This window comes from Piliocolobus tephrosceles, chromosome 17 (assembly GCF_002776525.5).
Source record: "Piliocolobus tephrosceles isolate RC106 chromosome 17, ASM277652v3, whole genome shotgun sequence".
Lineage (NCBI taxonomy): Eukaryota > Metazoa > Chordata > Mammalia > Primates > Cercopithecidae > Piliocolobus > Piliocolobus tephrosceles.
The window spans coordinates 15,791,458-15,811,117 of NC_045450.1; the positions used below are offsets into that span (position 1 = coordinate 15,791,458).

A 19,660-nucleotide genomic window follows, 5' to 3' on the forward strand; every position below is an offset into this window, starting at 1 on the left:
ACAATGAGGCCCGGCTAATTTTTGTATTTTTAGTAGAGACGGGGTTTCACAATGTTAGCCAGGCTGGTCTTAAACTCCTGACCTCAGGTGGTCCACCTGCCTTGGCCTCCCAAAGTGCTGGAATTACAGGTGTGAGCCACCACGCCCGGCCACTTATCAGTAATTTCAATCCCCATTACAGATCTGTGACCCGGGGCCACGTGCTGGGATCAGCTCTTTACACGAAGGAGCTCACTGACTCCCCTGGATCCCCTGCCAGGTGGGTATTACTAGGCTCTCCATTTTACAGAAGGGGAAGCTGAGGCTCTGAGAGGTGGCGACACCCGCCTGAGGTCACACAGCAAAGGCAGAGCTGGGATTCGAGCCTAGATCTTGATTTATGGTTCGTAGAATGTTTCTTGTGCACTAAGGACCCTCAACCTCACCATAATAAAATTAAATAAAAAAAGAAGCCCAAGGAAAAACCTCTGGTAAGCGCAGGTGGTCAGACCCTTCAAGGCCAAGGTCTTTGTCCCACATTGCTGGTCTGATCTGGTGTTTGGTTTGGCATCTATGGAGGGTTGTGGTTCAGCTCTGTTACTGAGTGGGTGTGGCCTGTTGCTCACAAATAGTTTGGCTTTTGGGTCTCAAAGCCAAGAAGGTGCCCCTTCCATACAGAGAGCATCCCTGGCCACCCCCTCCTCTCTGATCCTGCCATTTAATTCATTGCCTTCACAGCCGTGCCCATGGCTCCAACCCTCTCTTTGTCTTGTTAGAACCCCAGGTGGGTAGACTTTGCCTGTGTTTTCCACCAAGATGTCCCTAGCGTCAAGTCCAGCTCCTGCACACAGTAGGAGCTCAATAAACACTTGTCAAATGAATGGGAAAAACAGATTGAGTGACGTGTGCAAAGGGCCTAACGAGAGTGCCCCCTGCACATACGGTTACAAAAATTTACAGAAGGAAGGAAGGAGCTTGGCTGGGTGGACAGAACTTGGCTTTGGAGCCAGGAGACTGTGATTCCAATGCCTGCTCTGTCTCCTCTCCTCTGAGCCTTAGTGTTTCCATCTGTAAAGTGGGGTCGGGGAAGAGTTGACTGTGAAGTTTTCTTTCTGGCTGGAGTTTTTGCTCAGTTCTATTCAAGCTCTTTGCCCCAGAGAATCAGTGTGTTTAGCCTGCAGGCTCCATAGCACGCGTTTTCCTCTCCTGCAGGTCTCACCTCCCATCAAGGAAGACGTCCAGATTAGTGTCTGATGTCCGGTCTCTGGACTGAAGGCCATTTAGTGCAGATCTCACAAATGACGGTGGGGCAAGGCATGGGCATATGCATGAGTGACATGGGCAAGGTGTGAGTTGGGGGATACAAAAGGGAGTGGTAGAGGCCGGGCACGGTGGTTCACACCTGTAATCCCAGCACTTTGGGAGGCTGAGGCACGCGAATCACCTGAGGCCAGGAGTTCAGGGCCAGCCTGATAGCCTGAGCAACATGGAGAAACCCTGCCTCTAATAAAAAATACAAAAATTAGCCAGACATGGTGGTAGGCACTTGTAGTCCCAGCTACTTGGGAGGCTGAGGCAGGAGAATCGCTTGAACCCAGGAGGCAGAGCTTACAGTGAGCTGAGATCGCACCACCGTACGCCAGCCTGGGTGACAGAAACAGACTCTTAAAAAAAAAAAAAAAAAAAGAGAGAGAGAGAGAGAGATAGGGACTGTAGCAAATTGAAGACTGCACACGTTGTCCAATGCTGTAGACTCTACCAAAATCCAATCTCCTATTGCCCTGTGAAGATGTGGCCTAGGTTTGCCAGATCTACTTCAAGACCAAAATTCCAGATTTTTATTTTTATTTATTTGTATTTATTGTATTTGTATTTATTTTTTGAGACATAGTCTCACTTTGTTGCCCAGGCTGGAGTGCCGTGGTGCGATCTCAGCTCACTGCAACCTCTGCCTCCCAGGTTTAAGGGATTCTCCTGCCTCAGGCTGCCGAATAGCTGGGATTACAGCGCTCGCCACCACACCCAGCTAATTTTTGTATTTTTAGCAGAGATGGGTTTTCACCATGTTGGCCAGGCTGGTCTGGAACTCCTGGCCTCATGTGATTTGCCCGCCTTGGCCTCTCGAAGTGCTGGGATTTCAGGCGTGAGCCACTGCGCCCAGTCTAGAATTCCAGATTTTTATGGGATCACTCCAAATTTTTAAGTATTGGCAACTTATTAAAAAAACAAAACAATACAAACAACCACAAAGGCCCATGTGCGCCAAACATATCTTGGGAAGCTGACTTGACCAGCAGGTGGCTGTCGTGTGACCTCTTAGGAGGACACCCTCTCCCTTCCCCCAGTGATTGCAAAATACTTCAGAAAGAAAACCAAAGTTCTCCGTGGGTGCAGTTGGTTGGTTCAGAAGCTGAGGAAGCCTGGTCTTTGTATAACCCCGTCTTTCCCCTTTCTTTCTGTCAACTGTTTATGGGAGGATTCTCAAACAGTTCTGGAGAATGTTTCTACTGTTTAGTTCTAGTGGTGGGTGCCTGTAATTTTCATGTTGGCTGGGGATGCCGGGACTTGGCAGAGGTTCCTTCCAGAGCCCCCGTGGACTGAATTCTGCCACTTCTGTAAAATCATTTAAAGGTAGAGGATGAGTCAGGCGCAGTAGCTCACACCTGTAATCCCAGCACTTTGACAGGCCAAGGCAGGCAGATCAGCTGAGGTCAGGAGTTCAAGATCAGCCTGCCAACATGGTGAGACCCTGTCTCTACTAAAAAAATAAAAAAAATTAGCCAGGCGTGGTGGTGCACGCCTGTGGTCCCAGCTACTCAGAAGGCTGAGACAGGAGAATCGCTTGAACCCAGGAGGTGGAGGTTGCAGTGAGCCGACATCATACCACTGCACTCCAGCCTGGGTGACAGAGCGAGACTCTGTCTCAAAAATCCAACCAACCAACCCACCCACCCAGTGAAGGGGTTCCAGCAAGCCATGCCTGGGGCGACAGACAGAAGTGATGTTGTGGTTCGCTCACATTACTTATTCTGTTTGGAAAAACACATGCCCTTCCTTTGTGGGAACAGCCCCTACCATCTTCTGTGGCTCTGAAGGGACCACCAGTCATGGAACTAGCCCTCTGGGTATGGGATTGGCCCCCGACAGGCACATGACTCGAGCCAGGCCAATTAGAGGCCTTCATTGGGATTTTCTACATGGACGTTAAGAGAGAGATGCTCTCTCATTCTGCTGGGGTTTGCTGAACTTGCATGGGAAGGGATAGGCCTTATGGAGAGACCAACACATAGATAATAGTTGGGGTGGGAGATGAAGGGAGAGAATCCTGACATCACGTGAGTCCCCGGATCCAGCAACACCTGAGGCTAGATCCTCTTACTATGTGGGCCTATAGTATCAGTCTCACTCTCCTCTCTCTTAATGTGTGGGATTCAGCCATCTGCAACAACTACCACACAATCCCAGAGTATGCAGGGAAACCTAGTTACTCTTCCCACAGAGCTAACATACTTTTTTGTTCTGTCTCCTGAAACACCAAGCTCCGGTAAGGTTAAGCCATGTGTCCAGGGTCATCACTATTCGCAGGCAGGGCAGCATTTAACCCAATTTTATCTAATCCTGTGTTGCAGGCTAATTAAGCTAGACCAGAATTTCTCACATGAGGCATCCCAGGCTCTAACGGCTTCAGAGAAGTTTCCAGAGATGCCACTGAGGGCAGGAGCGGACAGAGTGGATAACTCCAAAGATCTCAACACCCTCTGGATGACTAACAGTGCTTGAACACTTCCCATTTGCAAGACATTTGCAAGTTCTTTTCCATAAACCATCTTTTTTTCATCCCCATAAGCTATGAGCTGGGGCTAATGACATCCCCACTGAACAGATGAGAAAACTGAGGCCCAGGAAAGGAATTGCTCAGGTTATACAGTAAGTGAGCAGCTGCCTGCATGTTATGAGTCACCTCCCAACCCTCCACCCCGGCCTTAAAATACCTCTTCTGTTTCCTGCCTGTCATTCTGCCATGAGTTCCCTGTTTGTAGGAACCTGTGATGCATTCTGGGAGGAGCCATATATTGAGCCTGATTGGTGGTTACTACTTAATGGGATCAGTTGGAAGGCAAGGTGGGGAGGCGGCAGAGCAGCAAGAGTAGTGTTGGGGGCTGGACTGGGGGTCAAATGATGAGCTTTTCTTTTCTTTCTTTGTTTTTTTTTTTTTGAGACGGAGTCTCGCCCTGTCACTCAGGCTGGAGTGCAATGGTGAGATCTCCACTCACTGCAACCTCTGCCTCCTGGGTTCAAACGATTCTCCTGCCTCAGCCTCCTGAGTAGCTGGGATTACAGGTGCCTACCACCATGCCCACTTAATTTTTGTATTTTTAGTAGAGATGGGGTTTCACTATGTTGGCCAGATTGGTCTTGAACTCCTGACCTCGTGATCTGCCTGCCTCGGCCTCCCAAAGTGCTGGGATTACAGGTGTGAGCCACCGCGCCTGGCCAACGATGAGCTTTTCTGAAGGAGCATCAGGTGAGTTCTCGACCTCCACTCACTTACCTCTGGGCTGCGCTGCGGTTCCTCGTCCACGCCTTTTCAAGCCGGGAAACAAGTTCTTCTGAGGAGTTTTCTCTCCCAAGAGACCAGAGGTCTTTTGGTCTCAGTGGCCTCCTGTAGCCCCTCCAGACCAGCCTGCAAAAGATGGGCACCAGGACGAGCTTTTCCTGCCATTCACCCCTGCAGGATCCTGGCCAAGCAAGTAGCTGTGTGATCCTGGGTAAGTCACTTTACCTCTCTGTACCTCTACTGGCTCCTGGGTAAAAATAAAGCAATTCACTAACCTCATCTAACGTTTAGAGGGCACTTCTCAGTTCACAAAGATTGTCTCATTAATTCTTACGTGAGACCATAAGATAGATTATTATGGTTTGTTTGTTTGTTTCAGATGGAGTCTTGCTCTGTCACCCAGGCTGGAGTACAATGGCGCAATCTCAGCTCACTGCAACCTCCACCTCCCAGTTCAAGCGATTCTCTCACCTCAGTCTCCTGAGTAGCTGGGATTACAGGCACCCACCACCATACCCAGCTAATTTTTGTATTTTTTGTAGAGATGGGGTTTCACCATGTTGGCCAGGCTGGTCTGGAACTCCTGGCCTCAGGTGATCCACCTGCCTCAGCCTCCCAAAGTGCTGGGATTACAGGCATGAGCCACCACACCTGGCCTGTAAATTGATAGTTTATAATTGTATAAGTGTATGAGTATATTATTATACATTTATTTTACAGATGGGAAAGGAAATAGAAGTGCAGAGAGATTAAGTGGCTAAACCAAGGGATAGTCCTTGGCAAGGGAAACAGACATTTGCCTGGGAATCAGAAATCCATTGTCCAAAACTCTCATTGTAGAAGAAGCTTGAACTCCTCCCTCAGCTTTATTATTTTAATTATTATTCTGTCTCACTCTGTTGCCTAGGCTGGAGTGCATTGGTGCGATCTGGGCTCACTGCAACCTCCACCTCCCTGGCTCAAGTGATTCTCATGCCTCAGACTCCTGAGTAGTTGAAATTATAAGTGCCTACCATCACACCTGGCTAATTTTTGTGTTTTTAGTAGAGATGGGGTATCACCATGTTGGCCAGGCTGGTCTTGACCTGCTGGCCTCAAGCAGTCCTCCCACCTCAGCCTCCCAAAGTGCTAGGACTATGGGTATAAGCCACCACACCTGGCTAATTTTTGTGTTTATACTAGGGACAGGATTTTGCCATGTTGGCCAGGGTGGTCTCGAACTCCTGGCCTCAAGTGATCTGCCTGGGTTGGCTTTCCAAAGTGTTGGGATTATGGGTGTGAGCCACTGCGCCTGGTCTCAGGTCTCTTTAATCTTTCTGATGACACCAGCCAGAAGGTCTTGCCTGGTTCTGGTCTCTGACTCTTCTCTAAGCCTCACCAAGTTCCCTTTACTTTTTTATTTTTATTCTTTTTATTTTTTTGAGATGGAGTCTCACTCTGTTGCCCAGGCTGGAGCACACTTGTGTGATCTCAGCTCACTGCAACCTCCATCTCCCGGGTTCAAGTGATTCTCCTGCCTCAGCCTCCCGAGTGGCTGGGATTACAGGCATGCGCCACCACATCTGGCTAATTTTTGTATTTTTGGTAGAGACGGGGTTTCACCATATTGGTCAGGCTGGTCTTGAATTCCTGACCTCAGGTGATCCACCCGCCTCAGCCTCCCAAGGTGTTGGGATTATTGGCGTGACTCACTGCGCCAGGCCACCCACTTCCCTTTTCTAATGCAGAGCCAACTTGGGGAAGGGAAGCAGCTTTTCTGACATAGAAATTATTAATATGCTTGATTTTCCCCGAAATTATTTTTGGAGTTCTCCTATATGGCAAGTGATGCTATAGATTTTTCCTGTTTTAGCAGTGATAGAAAGTTTCTTTTAAAAACCAGTTTATTAGAGTTGAAGAAGTGACTCAATTAAATTATTTTTGCCCCAATAGGACAAAAAAGCATCAAGAGCGGTCCATAAGTGCTTCAGTTTGGAAGCAGGGGACTGGCTCCACTAGTAGAGCTGTTTAGAAAACCTCTAAGCTCTTTCTACCAATTTCATACACCCAAAGCCTGATATTTTTCATTTATTTAATAGCCACTTAGGCCAGGTGCAGTGGCTCATGCCTGTAATCCCAGCATTTTGGGAGGTCAAAGTGGGTGGATCACCTGAGGTCAGGAGTTTGAGACCAGCCTGACCAACATGGTGAAACCCTGTCTCTACAAACAACTACAAAAATTAGCTGGGCGTGGTGGCAGGCGCCTGTAATCCCAGCTGCTCAGGAAGCTGGGGCAGGAGAATCGCTTGAACCTGGGAGGTGGAGGTTACAGTGAGCTGAGAGCGTGCCGTTGTACTGCCACCTGGGCAACAAGAGTGAAACTATCTCAAAAAAAAAGAAAAAAAAAAATAGCCCAAGCACAGTGGCTCATGCCTCTAATCCTAACACTTTGGGAGGCCAAGGTGGGTGGATCACCTGAGGTTAGGAGTTTGAGATCAGTCTGACCAACATGGAGAAACACTGTCTCTAATAAAAATACAAAATTAGTCGAGCATAGTGGCGCATGCCTGTAATCTCAGCTACTCGGGAGGCTGAGGCAGGAAAATGGCTTGAACCCCAGAGGTGGAGGGTGCAGTGAGCCAAGATTGTGCCATTGCACTGCAGCCTGGACAACAGGAGCAGAACTCCATCTCAAAAAAAAAAAAAAAAAAAAAAAAAAAAAATTACCACTTACACTCATTATGTGCCAGGCCCTGTTCTAAGTGCTTTACGGATCTGACCTTATTTAAGCTTCACAACCCTATGAGGTAGGTGCTATTATTAATCCCATTTTGAAGGAGTGGAGACTGAGGCACAGAGAGGTTAAATAACTTGTCCAAAGCTACACAGCTAGGAAGTGGTAGGGCCAGGATTCAAATCCACGTTTCAGTTGCGACTGGGTCTGAATGCAGTGTGGTCAGGAGGGAGCACATCCTCAAGTGCCTGGTGAGCTGGCCCAGGAGAAGCAGCTGTTTTCTCTATCTGCCTGGAACCCTGCAGAAAGTAGACACTTGCTCCTTTATCTCCTCACCCCTGGGGCTTAGCACATAGCAGGTGCTTATTAAATGTTGGTGGAATGACTCAAGTCAAGTATTGGAGACAATTCTATTACTATCAAGCACCTGCTGTGTGCAAGCACTAAGCACTTTCTGTCTCATGAAGGTTGAGTCATCCCCACTTTACAGAGGGGAAAACTGAGACTCCGGGAGTTTATGACATGGCCTGCTAAAAGGCAGAACTGGGATTCAAATCCAGATCTCACTCCAGTGAGTGAGTGCGAACAGGATGCAGATGGTGGACACTGAACATGAAGAAGAAAGCACTGAGGCTGGGATGGAGAAAGCCTTGCTGGCCTTTGTAAGCATAGAGGAAGGGCCATGGGTGGGAATCAGAGCAGCAAATGCAGGTGGGTGAGGTACCACCCCAAACTTTCCCTGTGACTTTACTTACCCAGAAACCCACCAGAACAAGGCTTTGGAGGGGAAGGATGCCCCAGCCTCTGGACAGGCGTTCTGCAACAGACAAAAATGGAGACGGGAAGTATGTGGCAAGGGCAGGAAGATAGGATGAACTGACTGTGGTTTTTTTTTTTTTTTCTTTTTTGAGACAGGGTTTCACTCTTTTGCCCAGGCTAGAGTACAATGGTGTGATCTTGGCTCACTACTACCTCTGCCTCCTGGGTTCAAGTGATTCTTCTGCCTGAGCCTTCCAAAGAGCTGGGATGACAGGTGTGCACCACCACACACAGCTAATTTTTTGTATTTTTAGTAGAGATAGGGTTTCACAATGTTGGCCAGGCTGGTCTGAAACTCCTGACCTCAAGCGATCTGCCTACCTTGGCCTCTCAAAATGCTGGGATTACAGGCTTCAGCCACTGCACCCAGCCCTGACTGTGTATTTAGTACTGAAAGCACACATCGAGGTGCCCTGTCTCCTTGCCAGAGGTGCACACCAGTGAGCTTGGTGCTTCCCAACAGGCAGGGTAAAAAGAGGTTGGGTCACAGTCCTGACAATGTCCATAAGGTAAGAACTAACAGTGGCTCAGAAGAACAACTATGATTATACTGAAACCAAAACCTTGCTTTGCATCTCAGAAGCAAGGACCCTGCATAACGAAGACAATGAGATCCTTGACAATATCCCTTGGCAAATGTTGTGAAGAGAGATCTGTCATGGGATTTTGTCGGGTGCTCCAGGAAGATTACAACAGTCTGTACTCTTTACCAATAAGGCGTGAAGGTGCCCATTTCACCACGTTTCTGCCATCACAGTTTATCAGCTTTTAAATTTTGTTGCTACTCTTGTAGGTGCAAAAAAGATTTCTATGATAGTTTTAATTATTCTCAAGCCTTCGAGCAATTTTTTTTGTTTGTTTTTTTGAGACAGTCTCCCTCTGTCACCCAGGTTGGAGTGCAGTGGTGCAGTCATACCTCACTGCAGCCTTTGTCTCTTGGACTCAAGCAATCCTCCTGTTTCAGCCTCCACAGAGCTACTCTATGGGACTCCACTGAGCTACTCTGTAGTGGGACTACAGCCATGTACCACCACACTTGGCTATTTTTTAAAAACTTTTTGTAGAGATGGGGTCTCACTGCATTGCCTAGTCTGATCTAGAACACCTGGGCACAAACAATCGTCCTTCCTCAGCCTCCCAAAGTGTTGAGATTACAGGCATGATCTACTGCATCCAGCCCATTTGAACATCTATTTATAGGATGTCAGAGCAGTCTCTTCCTCAAAAGAATCGTTTCTTAGTTTCACAAACTGCTTCAGTGTTACCTATTATAAATCTCTCATGAACTTCTCCTACAGAGCACGCACCCCAGGAGTAATTTTCTGTTTTCTCCTTTTTTTTTTTTTTTTTTTTTTTTTTTAGGTCGAGTTTTGCTCTTTGTCACCCAGGCTGGAGTGCAATGGGACAAGCTCGGCTCACTGCAACCTCCAAATCCTGGGTTCAAGGGATTCTCCTGCCTCAGCCTCCCGAGTAGGCTGGGATTACAGGCGTGCGCCACTATGCCTGGCTAATATTTGTAATTTTAGTAGAGACGGGGCTATACCCTGTTGGCCAGGCTGGTTTTGAACTCTCGACCTCAAGTGATCCACCTGCTTTGGCCTCCCAAAGTGTTGGGATTACAGGCATGAGCCACTGTGCCCAGCCAATTTTCAACATATTTGTTTAATTATGTGACCAACGTCTGGTTCCCCTACTTGACCAGTAGCTACATGAGAACAGAAACTCTATCTGCTTGTTCACTACAGATCCTTAAGTCCTTGCTAGGGCATAGAGGGGGGTTGGCAAACTATGACCAAATCTGGCCTACTGCCTGTTTCTGCAAATAAAGTTTTATTGCAACACAGCAGAATATTTTATTGCAACAGAATATTTGTTGACATATTTCTGCTTTTGTGTTCAATAGCAAAGTTGAGTGGTTGCCACCGAAATCACTGTTATGACTCACAGAGTCTAAAATATTTTCTCTTGGCCCATAGAGAAAAAGTCTGCCAACTGTGGCACCGAGTAGAAATGCAATACACATTTTGCTGAATGGCTAAATGAATAAAAAATTTGAGACTTTTGGTCACTTGGGCGAGACTGAGACCTCAAAGTGGAATAGGAATGAGGTTGGAACTTGGTGACTTACAGACTGCTGGGGGTCTTCAGGGAAGAAGGGGGGTTGATCCGCCAAGCAGGAAAGCACAAACTGTGCCACCACCAGAGACAGGCATAGGTAGGTGGACAGGTGGCGGACAGGGTCACTCTGGAAGCCCTGTGGGAGGGAAAGCAGAAGGTAAGGAAAAGAGGCAGAGGAGTGTGTTCAGAGGAGAGAAAAGGTTTCTGATGCTGAGGTCAGTATCCATGCTGGGGTCCAGGGCAAGAGAATTTGAAAGCCAGAGCCCTGGCATTCCTAGTGGTTCTTCTTTTTTCTTTTTTTTTTTTTTTTAAGACAAAGTCTCACTCTATCGCCCAGGCTGAAGTGCAGTGGCATGATCTCGGCTCCCTGCAACCTCTGCCTCCTGGGTTCAAGTGGTTCTCCTGCTTCCACCTCCTGAGCAGCTGGGGTTACAGGTGCCTACCACCATGCCTGACTAATTTTTAAAAAATATTTTTAGTAGAGATGGGGTTTTGCCATGTTGACCAGGCTGGCCTCAGACTCCTGACCTCAAGTGATCTGCCCGCCTTGGCCTCCCAAAGTGTTGGGATTACAGGCGTGAGCCACCATGCCCAGCAGGTCCTGATTTTCAAATATCCAATTTATGATATTCTGTCTGTACAAATGGTGGGCCAGGGCTGTGTCTGGGGTTTGTCCTTAACCATGTGATGACTGGCCACAGCTGCTGGGACAATGAGATGAAGAAACACTTTACCTTCTTTGTGCCACAAAGGAAATCCTTTCTGCATTCCACCCTCTACCCCAGTCTTCAACCCTGCTCCCCCTTGGCCGGTGTTCTCTGGTGTGCAGAGACGGGAGCTGGTTTTATTGAGCACCGGCTCTGCCCTGGGCACATGCGGCATTCTTGCCATACACAGTCTCATCAGCTGGGGTTTACTTGCTTCCTTTGACTCACGGGGAAACCAAGGCTCAGAGAAGTGACAGCACCTTGTTCAGAGACACGCAGATGATTTGGTCCAAAACTGCGATGCTCCTGCTGCCACGCCACGATGATTTTTGCATCTGCTGCCCTGTCACCTGGTCAGAAACACCCTAATTTTCTTTCTTTTTTTTTAATTTAAAAAAATTTTAAAATTTACATATATGTGTGTGTGTGTATGTGTATACGTATACATATATGTATATATACACACATATATACACACACACACACATATATGTATATGTACTTTTTTTTTGGAGACAGAGTCTTGCTCTGTCACCCAGGCTGGAGTGCAGTGGCACGATCTTGGCTCACTGCAGCCTCTGCCTCCTGGGTTCAAGCAATTCTCCTGCCTCAGCCTCCCGAGTAGCTGGGATTACAGGCATGTGCCACAACCCCTGGCTAATTTTTGTATTTTAGTAGAGATGGAGTTTCACCATGTAGGCCTCAGGTGATCCGCCCACCTCGACCTCCCAAAGTGCTGGGATTACAGGTGTGAGCCACCGCGCATGGCCTGATATATATATTTCTGGGTGATGTGAGATATTTTGATACAGGCAAGCAATGCATAATAATCACATCAGGGTAAATGAGGTCTCCATCCCCTCAAGCATTTATCCTTTCTGTTATAAACAATCCATTTTACTCTTTTAGTTATTTTATTTTTTAGTCTATTATTGAGTTGGAGTCTCACTCTGTTTGTTGCCCAGGCTGGAGTGCAGTGGCTTAATTTTGGCTCACGCAACCTCTGTCTTCTGGGTTCAAGTGATTCTCCTGCCTCAGCCTTCTGAGTATCTGAGCTTACAGGGGTGCACCACCACGCCTGGCTAATTTTTTTTTGTATTTTTAGTGGAGACGGGGTTTCACCAGGTTACCCAGGCTGATCTTGAACTCCTAACCTCAGATGATCCTCCTGCCTTGGCTTTCCAAAGTGCTGGGAAAAAAAAAGTGCTCCACAGGTGTGAGCCACTGTGTCCAGACTTTTTTAGTTATTTTAAAATGAACAATTAAATTATTATTGACTATACTCACCCTGTTGTGCCATCAAATAGGTATTATTCTTTCTATTTTTTGTACCCATTAACCATCCCCATGTCCCCACGCACTATCCTTCCTAGCCCCTGGTAACCTTCCGTCTACTCTGTATATTCATGAGTTAAATTGTTTTAATTTTTAGCTTTCAGAAATAAGTGAGAACACGTAAAGTTTGTCTTTCTGTGCCTGGCTTATTTCACTTAACATCCATGTTGTTGAAAATGACAATACCTCATTCTTTGTTGTAGCTGCTTAGTACTCCATTGTGTATATACACCACATTTTCTTTATCAGTTCACCTGTTGATGGACACTTAGGGTGCTTCCAAATCTTGGTTATTGTGAACAGTGCTGTAATAATCATGCAGACATATCTTCCGTATACTGATTTTTCTTTCTTCCTAAGTCTTTTTGCTTGTGTTCAGGCATGTGATTTGTGCAGAACTGACTCTACTCCAAGGCTGAGTGGGTGATTGAGGCTTGGCCGATGAATACATTCCAGTCTTTTGGCTACCATGGCTGGGTTAGGAATGCATATAGCATCCCATGCTGGGTACTTGAGAGCTGGAACCACTGGGAGGTTCTGCCGGGTTTGCTACATGGTAGAACATAAGTCTGAAGGTATTGGTGGCTCTTCTTGCCACTCCATTGGAAAATCAAGCTAACATGGCAAAGCTAAGAGGCAGAAGTGGAGATCTGGTACCTGGTCCCAGGCCTGGATCATTCATGCCTGGGAGATCCCATGGGTTTGAGCTAATAAATACAGGAGCTAATAACCCCCCTGACCTTCCCTTTTCCTTAAGCTAGTGTGAACTGAGTTTTTATGGCTTTAAATCAGAGCCCTAGTTTCAAATCACAATTCCTCTACTGGATTTTATACTCTTCTAGTTTTTTGGGTTTTTTTTTTTTTTTCCTTCTTCAGATAGCAGACAATTGGATATTCCAATGACAATATGGCCCATCTTCCCTAAACTGCCACTTTTTCCCCGCTGTTTCTCTCAGAAAGTTTGTTCTGAATTTGCCTGAGATGAACTCGGGCTCTGCACTCCCAAGCTTTGTGACCCTGAGGCTGTCGTTCCCTTCTCCTAACCTTAGTCTCCCTCATCTTTAAAATGGGACGGCTAGAATCCATCATTGGCTGGGCACATTGGCTCAAGCCTATAGTCCCAGCACTTTGGGAGGCTTAGGTGGGAAGATCACTTGAGCCTAGCAGTTTGAGACCAGCCTTGGGAACATAATGAGACTTTGTTTCTATTAAAAAAAAAAAAAAAAAAAAAAGAAAAGAAAAAGAAAAGAGAATCCATCACTGTGAACTATTGTGAGAATCCAATGAGGATAGTGTGTAAGTGCCTGCCACAGTGCCTGTACATGGTTGGAACCCCAGAGTGTAAATGGTCCCAGTATTATTGTTTCTATGCTGTGTCCCAAAAACCTGACTTATGTCAACTGTGGGAGCCCACCCTTTCAGAAATTACTGAATACCCTGTGGAATTTCCCCTTGGTTACAAAGGTTGCTCTTTTAAAAACTCTGTCCTCGGTCAGGCGCTGTGGCTCACGCCTGTAATCCCAGCATTTTGGGAGGCCGAGGTGGGTGAGTCACTTGAGGTCAGGCATTTGAGACGAGGCTGGCCAACATGGTGAAACCCTGTCTCTGCTAAAACTGCAAAAATTAGCTGGGCTTGGTGGCACATGCCTGTAATCCCAGCTACTCAGGAGGCTGAGGCATGAGAATCGATTGAACCCAGGAGGCGGAGGTTGCAGTGAGCCAAGATCGTGCCACTGCACTCCAGCCTGGGCGACAGAGCAAGACTCTGTCTCAGAATAAACAAACGAAAAATAAAAACCCTGTTCTTAAAGACAGGATGATGCTTCTCTACTTTCTCCTTTAGGGGCAGGATGGAGTAACCACTGGACTCAGGAAATGATCTGTGAGTCCAGACGTGGTGGCTCATGCCTATAATCCCAGCACTTAGGAGGCTGAGGTCAGAGAATTGCTTGAGCCCAGGAGTTCAAGATCAGCCTGGGCAACAGAGCACGGTATTGTCTCCACAAAAATACAATAATAAAGTAAAATATCTGAAACCTGCTGCCGCCTGATCACTGGTGTTAAGAGAACCCCCTCTCCCAGAAGCCTTGGCTAAGCACTCTGTCGGGCCACTGCTCCTCTGTAGGTGGGTGACTTTGTCCTCACCCCCAGGAGCACTTGGTAATATCGCGAGACATTTTGAGTTACTGCAATTGGATGGTATGCTACTGGCATCTATGGGTGGAAGCCAGGGATGCTGTTTCACACTCTACAGCAAACAGGACAACCCCGTCCTCCCAGCAAAGACTTATCTGGCCACAGCGTTACTAAAGCTGAGGTTGAGAGAAGTTGGTCTAGACTACATGTTTTTCTCTTTGAAGAGAAAATGACCCATCACGTCTCCTAATAAGAAACGCTGCTTCTGGCTGGACACAGTGGCTCACACCTGTAATCCCAACACTTTGGGAGGCCAAGGCAAGTGGATCACTTGAGGTCAGGATCACTTGAGGTTAGGAGTTCGAGACCAGCCTGGCCAACATAGTGAAACCTCGTCTCTGCTAAAAATACAAAAATTAGCCAGGTGTAGTGGCACACACCTGTAATCCCAGCTACACAGGAAGCTGAGGCAGGAGAATTGCTTGAATCCGAGAGGTAGAAATTGCAGTGAGCCGAGATCATGCCGCTTCACTCCAGCCTGGGCGACAGAGAGAGCCTCTCAAAAAAAAAAAAAAAAAAAAAAAAGGCTGCTTCCCAGATTAAACAACAGAAATGTGAGTGGGTGTGCAGAATGAGTGTGTAAATAAAGATGTATAGGAACGTGGGGAGGGTGAATTCAAGAGATAAGGGGAGATGTGCACGTAGGAGTATGTGTGCACACAGGTGTGTCTGTGCCCTATGCGCAGGTTGTGTGTGTGTGCATGCATGCATGTGCTGGTGTGATGTATGAATCAGTTCATATAAGTGTGTGCGTCATGTGCAAGTGGCACGTGTGATGTGGGTGTGTAAGACAGGAAATTGTGTTGATAAGAAATGTATGGGATGATGGGTACTTACAGGTGTGGGAGTGGATTTTGTGTCTCTAGAGTGTAAGTGACTGGCTTATTTATGTCACTGTGTAGAGAATAAGTCATATGTGGAAACGGGAGGAGGAAAGATGGGACCTAAGGCCAGAGCCACCATTTTGGTTTCCCGGGGTGGCCCACACCCCCACTTACCGCTCCGGAGGCCTGCTGGGCAGCGCTGGTAGCTGGTAAGACAAAGCAGAGAAGCCAGTACCCAAACAGCACTCCAGATGACTGGACTCCCTTTTTCCTCTCGGTGTGAATCAGGAACACTGCGAAGCTCTGGATGGGAAAGTCAGGGCAGGCCGCTTAGGGGAGGGTGGAGGCTGAGGGGAGCCTCTTCTCTTCCCCTTGCTCTTCACTGTGGCAGGCAAAGCAGCAGCTGGGAGCAAGCCAGGCTCCAGACTGAAGGCATCATTACCATCGTGGTGAGCCACACGGTAGGGTGAATGAGGAATTCCGGGGCCTCAGATGTTCCTTGTTGGATTTTCCAAAGAGCGACAGCCACGCTGGAGGTACACAGGACTATGAGGGCGAACCCAAGTACCTGAGGGTACAGGCTTAGATAAGCTTGGGGGGCAATAAGAGAGGTCACAGCAAACGGGTGGGCGACCCCATGTCCAACTGGGAGCTGGTTCTGCAACATCCTGGCTGGGGCCCTGTAAAAAACCAGTATCACCAGCTAGCAATGTGCCAACGTGAACGATGTGTAAAGGGCATTGCAGATCAGTCCTGATCTGTAATTGTCATATAAATAATGTACAGCAAGGGCTTGAGCCAGCCGAGTGTTTTACAAAATGCAGGAAGTGCTCCAATCGTGCACATGTGAGATGACTTTGGGTGTGAAGAAACAGCAGGAAATGAAATGTACTCACCGGGTAAAAAACTATCCTCTCTCCAAGTCATTTTCAATCCCTGCTATGAAATCAAGGAGTCAGTAAGTCTCTAGGGTCTCTCTAATATATATTGGTTTCTCTATTGAATAAAAGAAAGGAAGAAAATGAGAGAACATATACACACCAGAGGGAAGGCCAGAGCTAAGGCATATTGGAGGAACTGCTCAAAGAAACTCAGTTTAAAGCAGAAGTTGGCAAACTATCAATCATCAAAGAAAAATAAAAAGCGTATGTCATGACAGGTGAAAATTACATGGAATCCAAGTTTCAGTGACTACAAATAAAATTTTATTGAAACACAGTCGGCCAGGGGTGATGGCTCGTACCTGTAATCCTAGCACTTTGGGAGGCCAAGGCAGGCAGATCACCTGAGGTCAGGAGTTGGAGACCAGCCTGGCCAACATGGCGAAACCCTGTTTCTACTAAAAATATAAAAAAAGCAAGGTGTGGCGGTGGGCACCTGTAATCCCAGCTACTTGGGAGGCTAAGGCAGGAGAATCACTTGAACCCAGGAGACGGAGGTTGCAGTGAGCGACATCGCACCATTGCACTCTAGCCTGGGTGACAAGAGCAAAACTGCATTTCAAAAAAAAAAAAAAAAAAAAATAACACAGTCATGACTGTCGCATTCATTCTGGAATGGCAGAGTTCAGTGTTCGGAAGGAAGATTATCTGACTCACAAAGTCTCAAATGCTATGTACTGCTTGGCTCTTTAAGTTTGCCAACCCTTGGGTTGTTGGTGGGTGATTATGCAAAAATTGACACAATGGCAGAAGAATGAATGAACTCTGAAGAATATTCTTTAGAAGCCTACAAGAACGGAGTAGAAGAGGATGGATGAGCAGAAAGGCTGACACTTGGAATGCCAGTGTTTATTTAACACACTAAATACATATCACATATAAAAATTGTCCTATCATACAGCCAGTGGGGGAACATAAAAATAAATACATAACTTTTTAAAAGGTTCATCCCAATGTGGCCCTAAAATTACCTTGTGTACCCAAAAGTCTACATGGTATGTTTTGGAAAATGCCAGGTTATGGTAGTTATAAACTGTCTGGGAACATGAGAGTGTATGTATGTGTTTGTGCATGCATGTATTTTCGGAATTACAAAATCTGTTTGGGAGAACCATGTTCCACCGAGTTGACCTCTGTAGCCTCTCTAATATCGCTCTGTTTGATTAACAGATTCCCCTCTACACCCTGATAGGAGGAGTCTGCTTTAAGACTTCACCAGGTTCCAGCCTGTCCCCTGCCTCCCCCCACCATTGCCTGGTTCCAGGCTCCCTGGGATGGCAGCTACCATCTTGGCTTTGAAGAGTGGGGACATCTGGAGGTAGCCCCGGCCATGGTGGTGGATGAAGAGGAGGTAGATGGGACCAAGGACCCAGAGGTACAATGGGGGCACCCAGACCCCTGCTGTTCTCAGGAAACACAGGCTCAGCAGGCTGGTGGCAGCAGGTTCGGGCTCTGTCTGGTTCCAGACCTGAGGGAACACCAGGAGGCCCCTTAGGATGGTATAAGGCAGGGGTCCCCAACTCACCTGCCCGGGGGCCCAGGCAATGTTTTGAATCTTTAATATTTATACAAAAATGTGCCAAGCACTCTTTGGAATACCTAATAATTCTCAACTCCTTTCATCCTGACATCAACCCTAGGTAGATGCAATTATCATATTGATTTACAGGTGAAGAAGCCGAGGACCAGAAATGTTGAGTAACTTGGCTGACTTTACCCAGCTGAGGAGTGGAACGACTGGGATTTGAACCCAGGGAACTGGGCCATGTGGTCTAGGAGACCGGGGCTCCATAATCATTGCTAGGCACAGACCATCAGTTGATCCTTATAACAACTCCAGCACATAGGCAGTACTGTCCCCATTTCAGAGACCAGCAGACCGAGGCACCAATCGGGGAACTGCCTCCCTCAGGGCCACATAAATGGGAAGTGGCAGAGCTGACTCTGACCCAGGCTCATCTGACCCCAAATCTTGTTCGACTGGTGGTCTTGATGTGTGATTTATTTTTATTTTTTATTAATTAATTTATGTTTTAGAGACAGGGTCTCACTCTGTTGCCCAGGCTGAAGTGGCACAACCAAAGTTCACCAAAGCTTTGAACTCCTGCCTCAAGCAATCCTCCAACCTTGGCCTCCCAGAGTGCTGGGATTACAGGCATAAGCTGCCTCACCAGGCCTGGCTATTTTTTTTTTTTTTTAATGTTTTGTAGAGATGGGGAGTCTCTCTATGTTGCCCGTGCTGGTCTCGAACTCCTGGCCTCAAGCAATCCTCCTGCCTCAGCCTCCTAGGTACTGGGATTACAGGCAAGAGCCACTGGCCCAACTTGATGTGTTATTTTCATCTCAGCAGGTCTGCTGGTCCTATCTAACCCTAGAACAAATTTGAAGTTTAGTGGACATGGCCTCTTCAATTCTCTCTCCCCTGTCTTTTTACTCCCCCGGTTTCACAACTTACTGGCTGTGCAAACTTTAACCTCTCTGTGTCTCACTTTCCTTCCCTGCAAAAGGTGAATAATGAGACTCTACCTCGATGAGTTGTATTAAATGGATTAATAGCAGCAAAGTTCATAGCAGCATGGTACAAGGTTGGGCACAAGGCTAGGCACAGAGGAAGCCCCCAGTTCATACCAACTTATCGCTTCATCTCCCTGGCCCTCGAAATGCTGGCAGTTTGCAACCCCCACCCTCACCCCATGAACTCCACTCTCTGGAGTCCTTTGCTAAGAGCAATGGAAAAAGAAACCAGAGAGGTAAGGCTCTCTGGGGGTAGGAGGGCTCGGAGCACCCACTAGCTTTATGCAAATAAGGGTCAAAGCCCCTAGTAGCTGGGAGATCTGGTGGCCCCTTAGACAGAGCTGGGCTGTCGGGGGCGCTGGGCTGGTGAAAGGAGTCCAACCCGCTGCAGTGAGGGGTGCTGGAGTAAGTCTCCTCGCTTCCCGGGTCCAGGAATCCCCAGTATCGCAGCCCGAGAGCACTGCAGCCAAACCAAGCCTGGAAAAGGAGAGGGGGGCGCGATGGGAGGGCACTCACCCCCTGCCCCGCACAGGGCTCAGCAGGCGCGGCCATCGGCGCCTTCCTTCGTCGTGGGTCCCAGCGTCTGTCTGCCGCTAAGTCTCCGGGCAGACTGCTCCGCCTCGCTCCTGCCAGGGAAGGGGCGGGGCTGGGCTGGTCCGGCTGGGATTCGAGCTCTGGGATCGGGAGGCGCCGGGCAAGGTCCAGCTGCGTGACGGGGGTGAGGTCACGGGAGGTGAAAACAGGCGAGGTGGGGGAGGGAGGAGCGGAGGAGAGAGGCGCTCGGGGAGCTGGGACAGGCACCGGGTTGGGGGTCCCGGAACCCCTGAAATTTCAGTGACGTCTCCATAGTTCCCTCTTCCCCCTGCAACAAGAATCACTCCAAACTTCCCAAACACTTTGGACCCAGCAACTTCCAGGAGTTCATCCCAATGAAAGAACCGAAAGGTGTGCACACG

At 47.8% G+C, this 19,660-nt stretch overlaps 1 protein-coding gene across 2 annotated transcripts in view; it reads right to left on the reverse strand.

Annotated features, from left to right (window-relative positions):
• Positions 1-19,336, reverse strand: part of ABCC6 (ATP binding cassette subfamily C member 6) — a 75,603-nt gene extending 56,267 nt beyond the window's left edge. The window contains exons 1-5 of one of the 2 annotated variants that reach the window (XM_023189749.1): positions 19,221-19,271; positions 15,424-15,552; positions 10,198-10,323; positions 8,006-8,067; positions 4,532-4,663 (exon numbers count right to left, since the gene is read on the reverse strand). In XM_023189749.1, coding sequence (XP_023045517.1) covers positions 4,532-4,663; positions 8,006-8,067; positions 10,198-10,323; positions 15,424-15,552; positions 19,221-19,256 — 485 coding nt within the window. In that variant the 5' untranslated portion in view covers positions 19,257-19,271. Of the gene's footprint in view, positions 1-4,531; positions 4,664-8,005; positions 8,068-10,197; positions 10,324-15,423; positions 15,553-17,020; positions 17,659-19,220 lie in introns of those variants that run through there. The other variant, XM_023189750.2, reaches the window with a different exon arrangement.
• Between the last annotated feature and the right edge of the window lie 324 nt (positions 19,337-19,660).